Genomic DNA, 19,300 nt, shown 5'->3' with positions numbered 1-19,300 from the left:
AGTTTTTTATTCTACTGCCGCGCTTTGCAAAATCTGGGGTATTTAAAAAATTAAATCCCGAGTAGAATAAAGGAATCGAGAAAAAAACAAGCGAGTGCAAAGGGTTAACTATCCCAGTCTTGCTGTTTCTTGAGCAACTCTGATATGTTATTGTCTTAGGGCCTTTGTGTTTGCTGTTTCTTCTGCTTGGTAAATCCTTTCCTCAGATAGTCACAATTCTCTCTCTTCAATCAGTGTTCAATCAAATTTTATTAGTTTTGATTAGTTCCCAAGTATAAGCAGTAATAAATAAGTATATTTTTATTTCTTCTTTCTCTTCTCTTTCACTGACTTTAGTCAATAATACTGTTTTTTCTTAGTATTAACATTGTTCTGATAAATATAACTACATTTCTGTTACTTGATTTTTCAGCTTTTAATAACATCCTTTGAGTTATAACTATTATAGATTAGGCACTCATCATACTTTTTTTCAACCTTTTTCTATTCCCTTCCTCCCATTTTTTGTTAATTGGAGCAATTTTACATTTTTAGGACATATAACATTTCCATACAGTTTGTCATTCTATTCTTCACAAATGTTTCATTTTAGTTATACCATTAAATGTATTTAGCGCTCACTACCAATTCTTTTGGATAATTTTCAGGAGAAAAAGGGAAAATACTAAGTTACGGATCCCTGTTAGTCATGGAATTCCCATAAGCTATTCATCTGGGCTTGTTAATTCTTCCTAATAGAGAATACCCATACATCCAGGCTGAACTTGGAAAAGAAGTACCAAGTTTTAAATCCTGAGCCAAAGAGAGAAAAGGTTGAATTTCATTTTTCTTTTAGTACTCTAGAGATGTGACATAATTTTACATTTTTTATTTATTGATATTTTTAATGCCATCACTTTTTTAAAAGGAAATGAAAAGACTTACAAAAAGGAAGAAGAAATCTAAACATAATAATTTACCTGTTTGTTTTAATTGGGCATCAAATTTAGTTGAGCTTTCTTGAAACCGTGACAGCTGAAGGAAGTAAAATAAGATAAAGTACTTAACTCCCATGTAATAAACAAGGAAGCTTGCCATTTTTTAGAGAAGATTTTTTAATTTAAAAAAAATCAATGTATATAGTATTGGAAATATTGTGTGAGGTTACATGAAATGTTCCCCAAAATATTTAAAGTAAAACCAGAAATGGATTTATAATAGATAAGGCATAGCATTTAATTACATTATTCATGATGAGGCACTAAACTAATGATGACATCATTAGTTTAGTTTGTTCTAGTTTGTCTAATGTAGTGGTTCTCAGCTTTTTTCCTGCCTCAGTACACTTGGATAATATTGACATTTGAGACATACTCCCATCAGTAATAGTGGCTCACAGAGAACTGCTGCATAAAGATATTATGTGTTTTACAGTGTACTCACTAAATTCACTCTCTCTCCACTGACTGGTAATTAGATAACACAGGTCAGATTAGAACTGCTGGTTTAATGTAATTCAGGAGTGGGTGATGGGGAAAGGGGGAAGAGGAAACAATATTTGTTGAATGTCTGTTGTGTTCCAGGCGTTGGACTAGGTGCTTTACACATAGGATTCCATTTAATCATTACAAGGGTCTTATAGCATTTTTGTATTTGTATTTTTAGACGAGGAAGGTGAGGCTTAGAATTAAAGTAATTTTTCCAGTCTTATAGCTATTAAGTGGTAGAGCTGGGAATTCAAAACCACGTCGGTCTTATTCTAAAGCCTGTGCCTTTCCCAAGAGTAGATGGATAAACATGTCTTTTCATTTAATGGATGATTTTTGATCATCTACTGTGCTGGACACTGAGGATATGTGAATTTAACATAATTTTGATCCTCAACTCCTAGTTAATGAGACAGATGCTTCAGTCATATAGGTTAATGGGTCCAGATTGGAGTGAATTAGGAGAGAGAATTTTAGGGAAGTGAAACTGATAGAATCCCTGATACATCAGAATGTCTTGAAGTTAGACTTGGATAATTAGGGAAGAATTTTGGTTGAGTAGGTGATAGTTTTCATTTCAATTTGCTTAAAAAAAAAAAAAAAAACTAAGCAAAAGAGGGGGAAATATAGTACCAAGTAAAGCAAAAAGTTGGGTAGGAGAAGAAAAGTAATCATGGCTTATTACATGATTTTGCTGGGAAGTCACATATTTATAATAATGAAAATATCAAGTGTTTTAGAACCAAAATTACAATTCTCTTGAGAGGGAAGAACAAGAAAGGTATATACTTGTGATGGTGCAGGAAGAGGAAAGAGAGAAATTCTCATTTTGCAAACTGAGGGGGTCTCAAAAGATAATGCCTGACATTGAAAAATCAAAAAGTAGCAATTTAAGCATTTTATTTTAAGATATGGCGGTAAATACCAAAATAATGGACTAAAAAGGTGAAAATAGTGGGGAGTAAGGCAGAGAACTGCTTTATCACCACGAACTTTGCAGAATTATTTAACTCTAAAAATGTACATTGCATAATGATAGACTGAAGAGAAAACACTAAATTTATTTAATTGATTAAAAAGATAGGTCTTTTATTCATTGTTTTGAAATGCTTAGGAATAAATAGTTTCATTATTCCCTTCTATTATGACTTAGTATAAAATAAGTTTTTTTAAAGACTTTAATCATTTAATCTATCCTTTGTGGTTGAAAGATCAAAATTAGGTGAAGATCTTTAAATGCAAAACATTGAAAGGCTGATTAATAATGCATCCTAAAAAGGAAAACTATAAATATATGTTAAGTATATCTTTAGAGAGAGATAAGTATATCTTTAATATATACATTAATTAAATATTTACATACACATTAAAATAATTAGTGACAGTGAATAGTTTTACTTTGAAGTTAAGAAAAAAAGTTTCATAAATCACCCATGATTGAATAAATTAGATTTTTCCAAGTAAATTGTTTAGGAATTTAGTAATTTTTTTTTTTTTTACTCTATCAGGATGTAGATATGATGGATCAGAATGGAATGACACCTTTAATGTGGGCAGCTTATAGAACACATAGGTATGTATGCATTATAAAATACTTATTTACATCATTTTCAACATAATAAAATGTAAATAGTTGAAAAGAAAGCAATTAATGTTATACTTGTTAATAAATTTTTCATTATGAATACATAGTATATGACATAAATAACCTTTTTGGATGTTTGAATCTCTACGCTTACCCTTATCTTAGTAATGTAGTACCTTAATCTATTTTCTTTCAACAATTTCTAAGAATGGAAGAGAATGTTATCTTTTTTAAAAATGCAGTGAATTTTTTCATGTGATTTGCATATTAACAAGTTTTATATATTAGTACGTTGCCTTAAATCATTTTTGGAACAATCCAGATTTAAATTTTAAAAATTAAGTTGTTTAATTAAAGACATAATTCCAAGATCAAAAAAAGACAATATCAGAACCAAGTATGTTCTATCTTAGAACTATATTACTTTATATAGCATTTCACATACTTAATACTTCATATTAAAATGTTCTCTCATTTGTGATTATAAAGTTGTTGAGTATAGGTTAGATTAGAAGTGTTCCAAGATGGAATGCGAATACAAACACAGTCAGTTTAGTATCTGTAATGATTTCTATAATTGAAATTAGGGTTGTTGTTGTTGTTGTTTTTTTTTCCTTTTCAGTGTGGATCCAACTAGATTGCTTTTAACATTCAATGTTTCAGTTAACCTTGGTGACAAGTATCACAAAAACACTGCTTTGCATTGGTCAGTACTAGCAGGGAATACCACAGTCATTAGTCTTCTTCTGGAAGCTGGAGCTAATGTTGATGCCCAGAATATCAAGGTAAAAATATTATGTATTTATTATGCTATGTGAAATGTGGTTATAAGAAACAAATTTCTCAATAAACCAGGTTTTTTCACAAACTGTCAAAGATGGAAGAAACTTATTTAAGCTCAACTATTTGCCTTCGTGCAAGAAATTTTTTTTGAAAGACTGGTTTATTAACTTTCATCTTTTAGTATTGAAGTAATTTTCAGATTTTGGTGCCTTTTTCATTAGTGAATTCTTATTACTTTTGGAAATTAAATTATATAATCTGTATTTTTATAGCTGAAGGGAGTAGTGTTTGGTTTCTTTAAGAAAATCATTACAGAGAATCACAAGTTTATACTTAAACCACATTACCCATAATAACTTTTAGTAGTTCCTTGATTAGGTCATTTATTGTCTTTTTTGTTAAAGGTCAAGACCTTTAAATTTGATAAACACCTTTGTGATGTTTATAAAGAGAATCTCTCTGCTCCAGATGCTGGACTAATCCAGGAAAAGTACACAAAATTATCTAAGCAAAGCTCAATTACCATTTATACTCTGAGCATTTTGAAATTTATAGATATTTTATGGATATTTGTAAGAACGTTCTTTTGGTAGTCTTAAATTTTGGGTAACCATTCTCATTTTTAAGGCTTAAGGATCTACCTTGTTTTTTAGCAACAGATTCTTTCTGTGAAATGACTTTAAACTTTTATATTTTTAAATGTTTTTATTGCTTTTAGAGAGAGCAAGAGAAGGCTAGAGACCTAGAAACATTCATGAGAGAAGAAACATCATCGATTGGCTGCCTCCTGCGTACCCCTATTGGGGATCAAGCCCGCAACCTGGGCATGTGCCCTGACCGGGAATTAAATCAGGGACCTCTTGGTTCATGGGTTGATGCTCAACTACTGAGCCACACTAGGCGGGCTAAACTTTTAAACATCATCTTTTAGTAATGTGTATTCATAAATAACTTTGTGTCAATGACAGATGTTCTTTAATTTTGACTATACCATAGTATTTTCTGAGTCATTTTTTTAAAATTTCTAAGGGATATGTGGTAATTAAATATGAAAAGGGTTCAAGCACATAATAATATGAAATGGCAATCAAAAAGTAGGTTATCTCCTGCTGGATCAGGGCATCTATTTATGTTTCTCTTGTATTACTCTACAGTCAAATGCTCTACCATTGAGCTATACCCCTAGGATTCTTGTATTACTCTAAAAAGTGAAGCTTAAACTACTAAAATGAAATAGCTTAGACTAGATATAAGATGCCTAATGTAGTTAATATAACCAATATTTAGAAATAAGTCTAATTAAAAATATTTAAAAGTAAATATCACATATTGGAAACTAAGAAATTAAAAAAAATTTCTTTATCTCATTAAGAAAAATAAAAATAAAGTCTTCTTGTTCCTACCCAAAGTGATAAGAGCAGTCTTGTCTGCAAGTTAACATGTCATAGTGCCTGACGCATGATTGGCACCCTTAAATATTTGGTGACTGACTGAATGATGATGATTTGTGTAGTTTTAGCTTTACTGTTAGTTTTCATGACTTAGGTAATATGCTTCTCTGCTACTCTGAAATTATAGGGAGAAATTTTTGCTTTTCTATACATTTTTAAATAGGAAACTCTGAAATGTTCATAACACTGTAATTAGTAAGTTAGGGATTAAGACCTAAAGTATAAGGAAGGAGGAGTTTGGCTAAATCTGACCAATATCCCTATAAGAAAAAACCAGTGAGATTACCTTGTATTTTATAACCTGAATTGTTTTAGAGTGCTATTTTTATTCTTTCTTTTTATTTGCTACCAGTCATTCCTAGAATAATTATGCCTCCAGAATACATTTTAAGATTTTTAGTGTTATATTATTGAAAAGATAGAACCAGATTCAATATGGCAAATAGTGAATCTTCATATATTCTGCCAAGAGCCATATCAATGTTAAAATTGTGGTAATACCAAGGAATTATGACAAGATGACTACACCATTATGGAATTTGAAACTAGTAACGTATATATTTTGAGCATTTAAAAATATCTTTTCTATTCATATAAAATTTTAGATAATTTCTCTTTGATTATGATTTTTAAGAATTTGAGGTGTGGTTTGTAAATTTAATGTCTTTTAAAATAAATTGTGAACACTTGCACTCCACATTAACCATTGCTTAAGCTTTTGAATAGTCTTAGTAAGAGAAATAATCTATAATGAATTTACACAGAAAAGTAATGGTAAGAATAGAGATATTTGAAAATATTTAAAGGTTTGAGCCTCATATTTTTAATATTTTCTAGGTTCAGACACATGAATTATTTGGTGCCAAGATAGGATAAATGGAATGTAGCTTCCTTAACTAGTACAGTTCATGTGAATACTGTGCAGAATCTAGTGTCAATAATTAAGATAATTATTGTGCCTGTAGAACTTTGTCATGGTATTTTTTTTAGTCACTTTCTTTTTATGAAGATTTCATTTTATCTGACATGTATAATCAGTGTTATTTATTGACAAGAATATTTTAAATGTAATTAATTCCCTGATAGTTTCTGGAGGGACATTATTTTTAAAGAAAATCTAAGGAGTTGCTTCAGTTGCTCAGGGAACATTTATACTTTCCGAGTAAAAATAATCGTTTTATCTACACTGGTGGAAAAGTAGATTTTTGTTTTAGAATGCACTTTTTATGTAATTAAAATGATAAAATAAGTATCAGATGGCCTATTCTACTGGAATCTGGCATTCCTAATATGCTGAAGTCTAGTCACCTAATGGAAGTCATTTATTCATTCAACAATGTTCAATGCTGTGAAGTCGCAGTATTTAAGAGAGATGAAGTCCCTATTCTCTCAGAATTTACATTGTATTGAGAGAACAGGTAATAGTAAATTAAACACACATGTACACATAAGCAAATGGAGTAGAGTGATGAGGGCTGAGGGAACCACATCATGTGAGAGTGATTTGTGAATGCCTCTGAGGAGATGACATTTGCTGTGAACTTGTCGGATGAAAAGGACACATTTATGCAAAGATATTTTGGGAAAAATTCACCATGTAGACCAAGCATGTCAAACTCGTGGTCCACGGGTTGCATGCGGCTCACAATGAATATTTTTGCGGCCCAGCCAATATAAAGGTGTGATCAGTTATTTACAGTTATGAAAGGAAATAAGTCTCCTGTCAGATCCAGAATTACTGACATTCACCTTGGGTCAGTTTTGAAAGGAATCACTGCAAACAGGATTTCCCCCGAAGTAGGAAAGATAGTAGCAGAGAAGAGATGCCAAGTGTCAGGAAGTAAACATTAATTTTATCATTGCTCTTTTTCTTTTCTTTTTTTTAATGTTATACTTTTCAAAATAAACCTATGTTTCTATGAGAATTGAAGCTTTTTTTTTTTTTTACGGTCCACATAAACTTAAACCTTGTTTATTTGGCCCGTGTTAGCCTTTGAGTTTGACATGCTTGATGTAGAGGAACCTGCAAGTGCAAGGCCTAGGGATAATGAATAAGCCAGGAATTAGCTTGCCATGTTGGAGGTGCAAAAACGATAGCCTTGACCGATAGCAGTGAACAAGGGAGTGAAGCCACTGAGAGAAGCAGGTGCCAGATTGTACAGGGCCATGATAAGGAGCTTGAATTGTATTCTCAGTCATGAGAAACAAAAGGAAGGATTTATGTAGGCTGGTTATATAGAGCTGGTTATATAATCTTTGTGTTTTAAATATTTTTAAAAGATTACTTTAGTTGCTGTAGGAAGAATAGCATCAGAATTAAGAAAATGGAAGGGATGGATGAAGATCAGTTAGGCTATTGCAGTAAATCAGGCAAAAGATTATTTAGTTTAGCTTATTATTGTAGGAATAGAAATAGTGATAAATGAGTTGATTTGGAAATGATAGAGTAGAAATGAAGAGGTAGATTAGATATGAAGGTGAAAGAAAATAGCATTGATGGTACATTTTTGTTTGAATAACTGAATGCCTTGTGATATATTAAGGTTGTGAAGACTGAAGGAAAACTTTTCTGGGTGAAGGTGATAGGAATTGGTTCTGCTTTACTCATATTTAATTTGAGTGGTGTCTTTTACCTATGCGGAATGCCAAGCTAATTAAATAAACTTAAATTGCTGCAAAGTTTGAAAGGGAAAAGTTTATTAATTTAAAAAACCCCAAAAAACAGCCAAGATTCTTTGTCCAGGAATTTGACAAGTAAAGTTGATTTATACCTGTATATTTTTACATTTTTTATTTCAAGTCTTAAGAGCTTGTTACTAATCATGAATTATGACAAAAAGATGTAGCATACAAATCTGGATATGGCTTTAATAGCCAGTAAAAGTTACATTCTTTAGAGAATATGATAAATTATACTTTGTGTTATAATAGTTATATAACTATCAGCTGATCTTCTTCTAAAATAGCTATTTCCTAAATAAGGCAAAGCTTAAGTTTCTTAGAAATCTGTCTTTATATTAACTAGGTATTTACTCTTGTAAATTAGTTATTTGACTAAGGAATTCAATTCTTTTAATGTATAAACAAATGATTATTTTATCAAAAGAAGATAGAACTTATTTTGGAGACAATTAATATTAAATGGTAGGTAACTTTAAAATGGCTACTTTGATCCTTAAAAGGATTAGAAAAGGCCATATACCCCAGAATAGAGCTTCTTAATTTTGATTAGAGGGTGGATCCATGGACCTCTGAAATTATTATTAAAAAATTAAATTTCAGCTTTTCTAAAAGGCTTTCATCTGATGACTTAAAAAAATTTAAGAACTTAGATAATAGTTATATAGGATAAATTTGAATTTTAAGTAATAACAATGGGGGGAGTTATTTGTGAATACTAAGATTTTTTTTTTTAAATGACCTATGTAGTTATCCTTTCTTATGGTAACATCACATTTGTGAGTTAAAAAAAATATTTTACCCCCTTGCACATCTTTTTGGTTATGCAGATAAATATAGATGAATTGGGTATTGAGAAAACAATCTCGGAGTAATGCCCAAGCATTTGTAATTTTTTTTTCTAACATGATCAAAGGACATAAATTTTAGCTTTCGAAGAATGTAAAATTACTGAGCTTTGTTAATGAACATATTGGAAGACTCATATAGTTTCTTGAAATGAGGTAAGAAACTGTTTTTAGAAAGTAGTTTTATTATCTTTTAAGTACCTGACCTAGATGGTCTCCAAGGAAGAATTTTCCTTCGTTTTAATAATGAAATTCAATCTAACTTAGGCAAAATATGATCTTCCAACCCTCCACCTTCCATAGTGTTTATTTATCTGACCAAAATCCTTGAAGAATTTCTTTTATTACATGTCACATTGTCCATAAATACTCCATTTAAAAGATGTTATTGTTTACTATTTTAGCTAACACATGGAGTGATCAAATAAAGACTTGATTCGGAACCCTGGTTTTAATACAGTTCTTTAAATTAATTGCTTGTTTATTTTACCAGCTGAATAAAAGAACTATACAAAAGCAGTCAGTTGACTAGAGGAGTAGTTGAAAGATTTCTTAAAGCTCCCTCCATCTTTTTATCTAGGCAATCCCTAGGTGTCACATGGCCCTCTAGTGGAAGGGATGCTCAGCTGGACCGAGGCAACTGCAGAATATTCTCTGGGAGTTGTTATCCAAGGGATTGCTTTTATTCAGGTAATCTTTATAGTTTGGATTAATTAGCTGGTTCTGACAATTTAGGTGATAGAATCTTTGAATAGGTAAGGAGATATTTAAAAGTAAATATTCCTATTTGTGGAAGACCCACCTAGATTAGCCTGTTCCTAATTAAATACAATTGCTCTTTTTATTAAAGGATTGGTTGGGCTATCTGTTGTTATTTTGGTGTTGTTATAGTTGTTGCTATTGGTGGTAGTGGTGTGTTTCTTTTTTTGTTTGCTTTTTAAAATTTTTTAGGTTTTTAAAAAAATAAACTGTACTTCATACTTGATAATCATCCCTCATAAGTAAGGCACCCCGAGGCTCCTTATTTCTTTATTTTCATATAGTTTTTAAAATGTTAATATTTTTTCTTCTTTATAAAGTTATTTTAAATATTCATTGATACATTCTTGAAATTTTGTCAAATTTGGAAAATGTTTAATTTCACATTTATACTTGAAGTACTAGATAAATAGTGGAGACTATTAAATAGAATAGATATATAGGTGTCTGGTTAATTTAAAGGAGAAGATTTTAAATTAATACAGGCATAAAGAATCATAGATCTAGAATTAGGGATGCTATTTCTTACTTCCTTTAAACCGTTTTAGTTCTGTTCACTTGTATTCCTTGGCATTCTTTTTCTTGAGATAAAAGGGAACTACAAGTTCATAACTTGAGGTTCACTCCTTTTTGGTTACTGCTCTTATCTTATTCTCTTTGGAAATTTCTATGGATGAATGAATTTAAGGTGATCAAGAATGGCAATACAACAGTAGTAGAAGTAGAAATTGATTTTTTTTATTCCTGTATTCATCTTCAGACTTTTGTCATCATTAAAATTAAACTGAAAGAGTTCTGAAAATTTGGTAATATGGCAGGATGTTATGTAGCAATAACTATTACTAATGAAACCTTTAATGAATATGAAATAACTGATAAACTGTGTGATAGTCTCTGATCCAGCAGGTACTAAAATACCTACTTTTTGATTTGCTCTCTAATATAAGCCAAAATGTAAGCACAAATAGAATCTATATGAGTAAATACATTTTTTGATTGTACCTTGAATGGGAAAGCATAAGTAGTATTTAATGATTTTTAGATTCTTCTAGTAGTTGACTGCCCAGTATAAAAACAGTAATGAGCTAATATGCAGTCAATTTATTTTTATGGATGTGCTTTAAAAGTTAGTAACTAAAATATTTTGTTTTTATTATTAATATGAATTTCTTCCACTTATATTATCAGGGTGAATCAGCACTTGATTTGGCAAAGCAGAGAAAAAATGTCTGGATGATCAACCATTTACAAGAGGCAAGACAAGCAAAAGGATATGATAATCCATCTTTCCTTAGAAAACTGAAAGCTGATAAGGTAAGTTCATGACAGAAATTTTTCAAATATCTAGTCTTTTTTAGTAAGATTCATAAGAATACTTTCTTTTTTCAAAAAAATTTTTTATTGATTTCAGAAAGGAAGGGAGAGGGAGCGAGAGAGCGAAACATCAATGATGAGGGAGAATCATTAATCAGCTGCCTCTTGCATGCCCCTTACTGGGGATATGGGGATCTCGATGCCTGCAACCAGGGCATATGCCCTTGACCAGAATCCAACCTGAGACCCTTCAGTCTGCAGGTCGATGCTCTGTCCATTGAGCCAAATCAGTGAGGGCAAGCATACTTTTTTCTCATGAGCATTTACAGCCTTTAATTTTGACATTGGCCGATATAATATTTAAATATTCCACCCAGCATACAATGAAGGTAGATAGCAAAGTTTCTCAAGGCTCTGCCTATTTGACTGATGGTCTATTTGTGTTATCTAATAATTAAGAAGGGTATATGTGAGATTGTTTAAATCTCATAAATTTTAGTTCATTGATTCAGCTGGCCTTAGTTAAGTAATTGATAAAAGTTTTTCCTGTTTAAGTGCATTTGTTAATATGGTAATCAATTGTAAAAAAATCTTAGTCCCAATACATATCTTTTTAACTACTCACAAGTCTACCACTAATTAAGTTAAGCTATTCAATCTTTTGTGATGTTATAACCTTTTTTAAAGAGAGGAAACATATTTTTTCACTTCTCTATGGAAATCCCATTTTAGACCTTTCATGTACCTTTAATTATAAACTGTGTGACTTTTGGCTCAGTTGCCCGTTTGTAATTATATGATTTCAAAATTAAGAACATTTTTCCAAAAGAGTTGGTATTCCTTAAAAATTTCCCTTAAAAAATAGCTGATTGACAATTTCTTTATATACCTAAACAATTGACAAGGTATTTGCTAACTTGTCAATAGTCAAAACTTGAATGGCATACATATCTTATGCATGTCTTCCTCAAGTAGTTCCAGTGGTAAAACTATTTGTGTAAATTTAATATTGATCTGTCTGTTATCAGAACAAAATGACAAGTTTGGAATAAAGGGAAAAACACTTGAAAGCATGCCTCATTTACTTGTAATTCAGACTTCCTTAATGAGCTGAAAGGTTCATTGGTGTATTATTTAGGCATCAGAAGAATTAAATTTATAGTTTATAAACTTGCCTATTTTCTATGCCATAGTTGAGAATAATGAACAATTTTTGCAAGTTATGTTAACTCTTATTTCACCATTAGTTATGATATAAATATGGTTTATTATTTATTTTCTTTGGTGTTGCTCTATCCTCTAGGATTTAGAGCAGTTTTGCTCAGCAGAGTGAAAATGGCTGATGGTCTTATAATAACTAGGCTAGTAATTAAAGTATCTTGTATTACTTTGGGATGTCTCATAATCTTTATGCTTTCATTTGTTTAGTATAACTACTCTAAAGTTTTTTTTAATACATTGTCAGATGAAAATGACATTGTAAATTCTAGATATTCATTAACATGTAAAGTTATTTACAGCAATAATGAACTATATATCAGGTTTGAACATGATCTGTTTTAAAAAAAGAGTTCCATTAAAAAGTTTAGCACAGTTTTACTAACATTTATATATTATTGTGATTAGTTCAGAAGTCAAGTATTACTGTGTTTTTTTGTTTTGTTTTGACTTAGTAGCCTTAAATATCTTACCTTTTTAAAAAGGTTACTAGATAAAAATAGATGATTAGGGGCTTTGTGGAATTAAGTACTTGTAATTATGTAGACTATTCTTTTTCCATCTCAAATTAGAGAAATGTAAATCATGATCATGACTTTATTTGTTAGTCTTTAAAGTATATTCTGTATTTAAAACTAAATAAGAAGACAGTAAGACCTAGGATTCAATAGTATATACCAAAATATGTCATTCCAAAAGGGAAAAAGATTTTTTTTTGGACAGTGCTAATGGACAATTAGATATGGAAGGAATTTTGATTTTAGAACTTGGGTTTTTAAAGTGAGAAAATTTTAGACAGGCAGATTTATTAACTTGCTTAATGAAAAGTTAGATGAAAATCTCTAAATTAGTATTTCTGCACATTTAAAAATCTATGATCCCTTTTGTTTACAGTGGATATCTCACAATATCTTCTTTTTTAATGTTGTTTATTGATAATGTGAAAATAAACCCGGGAATATGAAGTACATGGTTTTTTGAATATGAAGGACGTGTACTTTTCCCTATTTCTCCCTCTAAGTAACTAAAAAACCTGGACATTATTTACAAAATAAATGTAAAAAGACTGTGGAAGATGGAGAGAATGTGGCAAAATGGCTAGGGAACTCAGGCCCCAAAGAATAACATGGTGTTGAGTTCCCTGTGTTTTCTTTTGTTTGTTTATTTTTGCCTCATATACCAGTATCCCAGAAGAGGAATTGACAAAGCCAACAGCCTAGAATCATGAATGGGTGCAGACAAAAAAGCTTGCAACAAAAAAGTCAGTTCTCTTTTCAAAGGACCAAAAAAAAGAAGGAAAAAAAGAAAAATTTTAGAAGCTTTTAGAAAATAACTTTCTACTATATCCAAACACTACAGAAAATACTGTGGCCCCACCCTGACTCACACAGCAAAGTCCAGGACTATAATGTAGCCAGGACTACAGAGCACCAGGCTATAATGAGGTGCTCCAACTTCTCTCCAGGGTTGGTGTCAGAAAAAGGCTGAGTAGACAGTTGGGACTTTCATTCCCACTGGCTATGAATGACGTTCCATCCCCTGCTGTATCAGTGGAGAACACATAGGAAATAGTAATGAGGCACACCTAACTCTCCTAGCCAGGGAGGTATCAGTGTTATATCGTAAATCAGCGAGATAGATACGAGACACCTTAATGGGCCAATTAATTAGGAGTCTTTATTCACGAGGGCCCAGAGGGAGGTGTTTCCCAAATTTCTGAGCCCTGACATAGAAGAAGTTTCCCATTTTTATACCTTTTGAGCTTCTTTGTCTGCAGATTTCACAAAGAGCTCTGTGTAGGTTATTGTCACAGACAGTTTGTAACCTTGAATACATAATGAACTAATACTTGGCATAAGAATATGGGAATTATCAGTATCAGTATTAGTCTGTTATGTCAGATGGCTAGCTTACAAGGTCAGACAGCTAAGTTTTTATCTTTTTCTATTATTCAAACTAAAACAGTTATTTTACAGAATAAGGGATTATCTAAAAACAACAGAGTTGACCTACAGAATAAGAGACTGTCTAAGAATAACACAGTAGTTCAAACAGCAGTTTTCCAAAGGAGGAATTACTATGCTTCATCAATAGTGGTTCATTGGAGGCCTACAAGTTCCAGCTTTGCTCAGCAGTAATGAAGAGCCCTGTAGAGGCCAAGCAAGAATCCTGGACTTCCACCCCACCTGGCAGGAATGAGAAAGTCCTCACTCTCCTCCCAACCTACATCAGAGGAATCCATCTAAAATAAAAGGTTTAAGTAAGATCTAGTATCTCACAATACTCAATATGTCTAAGTTTTAGTTGAAAATTACTCATCATGCTAAAAGCCAAGAAGATCTAAAACAATGAAAAAAGAATCAATAGATGCCAACAATATGAGAGATGTTAAAATTATCTGATAAGAGATTTTAAAGTAGCTGTCATAGAAAGGCTTCACCAAGTAGCTATGAACATGCTTAAAACAAATGGAAATTGAAGTTTCAGCATAGAAATAGAAATACAGAAATAGAATATAAAGAAAAACCAAATAAAAAATTTTTAAACTGAAAATTACAGTAACCAAAATTAAAAACAAAAAACAACTCATTGGATGGGCTCAACAGCAAATTTTAGGGGATAGAAGAAAGAATCAGTGACCTTTAAGATGGAACAATAAAAAGTACCCATTTTGAACAACAAAAGGAAATAAATTGGAAAAAAAAAAAAAGAACAGAGTCTTAGGGAACTGTGGTTATAACAGAATATCTAGCATTAATATGATTGGAGTCCCAGAAGAACAGAAGAAAGAGGGTGAAGCTGAAAAAGTACTCAAAGATATAATGGACAAAAATTTCTCCAATTTGACAAAAGACAGAACTACAGATTAAGAAGCAGAACAAATCCTAAAGAGAATAAACACAAAGAAATCCTCACCAAACATATCATAGTCAGTCTTCTGGAAAAAATAAAGAACTTAAAATCCCTTTACCAATAGGGGCAACACAATTCAAATGACTGGATTTCTTTCTCATCAGAAGCCATAGAGCTCAGATGGAACTGACACATTTTTCAAGTGCTGAATGGAAAGAACTATCAACCCCAGCATCCCATACAGTGGAAAATATCTGTTAGGAATAAAAGAAAATCAACACATTCTCAGATAAAGAAAAACTAAGAGAATTTGTCACCAGCAGAACTTATTCTAAAAGAATGGCTAAGAAAAGTTCTCTAAACAAAAGAAATAAAATCAAGAATCTTAACATTAAGATTATGGTAAGCAAAATTATGGGTAAATATGGTAGATTTTCCTTCTTAAGTCTTCTAAATTTTGCTTGACAGTTGAAGCAAAAATTATGCTGTTTGATGTGACTCTAAATGTATGTAGAGAATATATTTGAGATAATTTATAACATAAATGAGGTTAGAAGGACATAAGGGGAGGTAAGCGTCACTTGAACTGGTAAAATGAAGACGAGTACACTGTGATAAGTTATGTTTATAAAATGTAATATTTAGAGTAACCACTAAAAAAGCTATACTTACAAACACTGTAGATCGTGAAAATAGAACTCTAAAAAACTTTCCAATAACCCAAAAGAAGGCAGGAAAAAGAAAATAGAACAAAAAACAGAGAACAGAAAACAAAACATAAAATTATAGACTTAAACCGGAACATATTATTACATTAAATGTAAATGGTCTAAATATAGCCAGTAGAAGACAGATATTGGCAGTGTGGATTATAAAGTATGACTCTACTATATGCTCTGTTTATAAGAAACTCACTTCACATGTATGAATATTGTTATGTTGCTTGTATGTGGAAATAACAGAATGGAAACAATGTTTCCCTGGAACCAAAACCAGACAAAGACAGTACAAAAAAAGAAAACTATAGACCAACATCCTTCATGAATATACTCAAAACTCCTTAATAAAATATTAATAAATATAAGTCAGCAATATATAAGGAAAATTATGCACCATGACTAAATGGGGTTTATGAATGCAAGGGCTGGAATAAATATTCAAAGATTATTTAATATACTCTGCCTTATTAACAAATTAAAAAAGAAAAATTTTGCCAAAACCGGTTTGGCTCAGTGGATAGAGAGTCGGTCTGCGGACTGAAAGGTCCCAGGTTTGATTCTGGTCAAGGGCATGTACATTGGTTGCGGGCACATCCCCGGTAGGGGGTGTGCAGGAGGCAGCTGGTTGATGTTTCTCTCTCATCGATGTTTCTAGCTCTCTATCCCTCTCCCTTCCTCTGTAAAAAAATCAATAAAATATATTAAAAAAAATTTTATGATTGTATCAGCCAAAAAGTATTCAATAAAATTAATGTCCATTCATGATGAAACTCTGAGAAAAATAGGAATAGAGGAGAATTTCTTGAACTTTATAAAGAACATATAAAAAACCTTTAACATTGTACTTGATGGTAAAAGATTGAGTGCTTTTCCCGAGATCAAGAACAAGGCAAAGATATCTCTCTTACTGCTCTTATTCATCATAGTACTGGAAATTCTAGCTAGTGATATAAAGAAAGAAAAGGAAATTAAAAGCCATATAGATCAGAAAGGAAAAAATAGTAAAATTGTCCCTATTTGTGGTTGACATGATTGTCTACATAGAAAATCCCAAGGAATCTGTCAAACTTCTAAAACTAATAAATGAATTCAGCGAGATCAAAGGATATAAGGTAAATATATTTAAAAATCTGTTTTATTTCTATACACTTGGAATAAATATGTAGGTACCAAAATTTAAAAAATAAAGTACTATTTAGGATTTCTAAAGAAACCCTAAAATTTAAATATTTAGGTGTAAATACAAACAAATGTGTAATATACTTATGTACTGAAATTTTTAAAATGCCAATGAAAGAAATCAAAGATGATATAAATAAATGGAAAGATATACTGTGTTCATGAATTGGAAGACTCAGCATAATAAATGTCAGTTTTCCCAAAATTGATATACAGATTCATTGCAATTAAATAAAAATTCTAGCAATATTTTGCTATTGTCAACATATAGCTATTTTTTTGCTGGAAAAAATAAACTCACAGGTCAGTGGCCCAGAATAGAGTCCAGAAATAGAGCCATCAAGATATTGACAGAAGTACAATAGCAATTCAATTGAGGAAAGATAACCTTTTCAGCAAATAATGCTGGATCTTTTGGATATGCATAGGTGAGTAAATAAGTAAAACCTTACTCAAATTTTACATCATATAAAAAATAAAATAGTTCACATAATTAAATGTAAAACATAAAACTATAAAAGTTTTAGGAAAAAAACCCAGAAAAATAATCAGAATCTAGGACTACGCAAAGAGTTAGAATTGACAGAAAAAGCATGATCCATAAAAGTAAAATTGATCATTTGGACTTTGTCAAAATTAAAAACTATAGTTCTACAAGACACACTGTTATTAGGATGAAAAGACATACTACAGACTGGAGAAAAGTATTTGCAAGACACATATCTAATGAACTAGTTTTTAGAATATATAAAGAACTTTCAAAACTCAAAAGTAAAAAATCAAGTTAGAAAATGGTCTTAGGACATGAAGAATTATTTTACCAAAGATATAAAAATGGCAGATAAGTACATGAAAAGATGTTCAACATCATTAGTCATTAGGGAAATGCAAAGTAAAAGCACAGCAACTTACTTTCATATACCTATTAGAATAACTAAAAAGTTGTAAAATCCCCAAATGCTGGTGAGGATGCAGAGGGATCAGATCCCTCAAACATTGATGGTGGAAATGTTTGGAGAAAAGTTTGGCAGTTTTGTGTGTGTTGTTTTTTTTAAAACTTCAGATGCAATTATCATGGAATGCAGAAACTTCACTCTTAGTTATTTATCCCAAAGAAATGAAAACTTGGGTTCACATAGAAACCTGTATGTGAATGTTTATAGCAGTTTTATTCATAATAGCCCCAAATTGGAAGCAACCCCAAAGTCCTTTAATGGGTAAATAGTTCAAGAAACCATGGTGTATTTATACCATGGTATATTCCTCAGTGATAAAAAGAAATGAACTAATGATACATACAATAACATGGATGAATTTCCAAAGAATTATGTTGAATGAAAAAGCCAATTCTATAAGGTTATGTACCATTTATATAAAATTCTTGACATGACAAAATTATAGAAATGTAGAACAGATTAGTGGTTGCCTGAGGTTAATTATGGGGGTGAGGATAGGGTTGGAGGAGGCTGTAAAAGGACAACATGAGGAATCCTTATAGTGATAGAAATATTCTGTACATTAGCTGTATTGATGTCACTGTCTTGGTTGTGATACTACTTTACTGTTTTGCAAGATGTTAGTCATTAGGGGAACCTGGTTAAAGGTTACTTGGGATCTATCTGTATTATTTATTACAACTGAATGTTAATCTACAGTTATTCAAAATAAAAAGTTTAGTTAAAAAATAGATTACTGAATTGTAGAAGCTAGGTGGTAGACATGCAGGTATTCAGTACAAAATTATTTCAAATTTACTTTATATTTGAAAAATTTCATAATAAAATATAAGAGAAAATAGACTTCTCATATCTATAAAAATAGTGTATCACTATTATACATTTATATTGTGTATGTTATGTGATAGTTTTTAAAAAATCTAGAAATCCCATGCATAGGTGTTTAACCACGAAAATGCACTTATGTTACACAAAAACCTGTATGTAAATGTTTATGGTGTCTTTATTCACAATCATCAAAACTGGAAACAACCCTAATTCCTTCACGGAGGAATGGATAAAAAAACAGATAAATCCTGTAATGGAATACTACTCACCATTAAAAAGGAACTGAATACTGATAAACACAACAACATGGATGAATATCAAATGCATTCTTGAAGTAAAAGAAGCCAGACTTAAATGTTTGCATTCAGTATCATTCCATCTAATCTAATAATAGACAAATATGCAAATTGACCGCACCTTCACTACACCTAAGCCACGCCCACCAGCCAAGCCACACCCACCAACCAATCAGGACAAGTATGCAAATTACCCCAACAAAGCTGGCGGCTAATTTGCATATCAAGACAGCGTCCAAAGAAGCCAAGAGCTGCAGAAGGGAGTAAAGCTTCGAAGAAACAAGCAAGCCGAGGGGGGGGGAGGAGAAGGGCGGGGCGGAGGCGGGGCCGGGGGCGAAGGGAAACGCAGGCGGGCTGGAGGAGAAG

General features: G+C 31.5%; 1 protein-coding gene across 3 annotated transcripts in view; it reads left to right on the top strand.

Moving 5' to 3' along the window:
- Nucleotides 1-19,300, top strand: part of ZDHHC17 (zinc finger DHHC-type palmitoyltransferase 17) — a 137,526-nt gene that overhangs the window by 44,921 nt on the left and 73,305 nt on the right. For all 3 annotated transcript variants that reach the window (XM_054718828.1, XM_054718829.1, XM_054718830.1), the window contains exons 6-8: nucleotides 2,975-3,039; nucleotides 3,674-3,836; nucleotides 10,760-10,885. In XM_054718828.1, the coding sequence (XP_054574803.1) occupies nucleotides 2,975-3,039; nucleotides 3,674-3,836; nucleotides 10,760-10,885 (354 nt within the window). The remainder of the gene's footprint in view (nucleotides 1-2,974; nucleotides 3,040-3,673; nucleotides 3,837-10,759; nucleotides 10,886-19,300) is intronic.

Source organism: Eptesicus fuscus, chromosome 7 (genome assembly GCF_027574615.1).
Source record: "Eptesicus fuscus isolate TK198812 chromosome 7, DD_ASM_mEF_20220401, whole genome shotgun sequence".
Classification (NCBI taxonomy): Eukaryota; Metazoa; Chordata; class Mammalia; order Chiroptera; family Vespertilionidae; genus Eptesicus; species Eptesicus fuscus.
The sequence above is the reverse complement of the archived record's forward strand: the minus strand, read 5'-3'. Positions and strand labels throughout refer to the sequence as shown.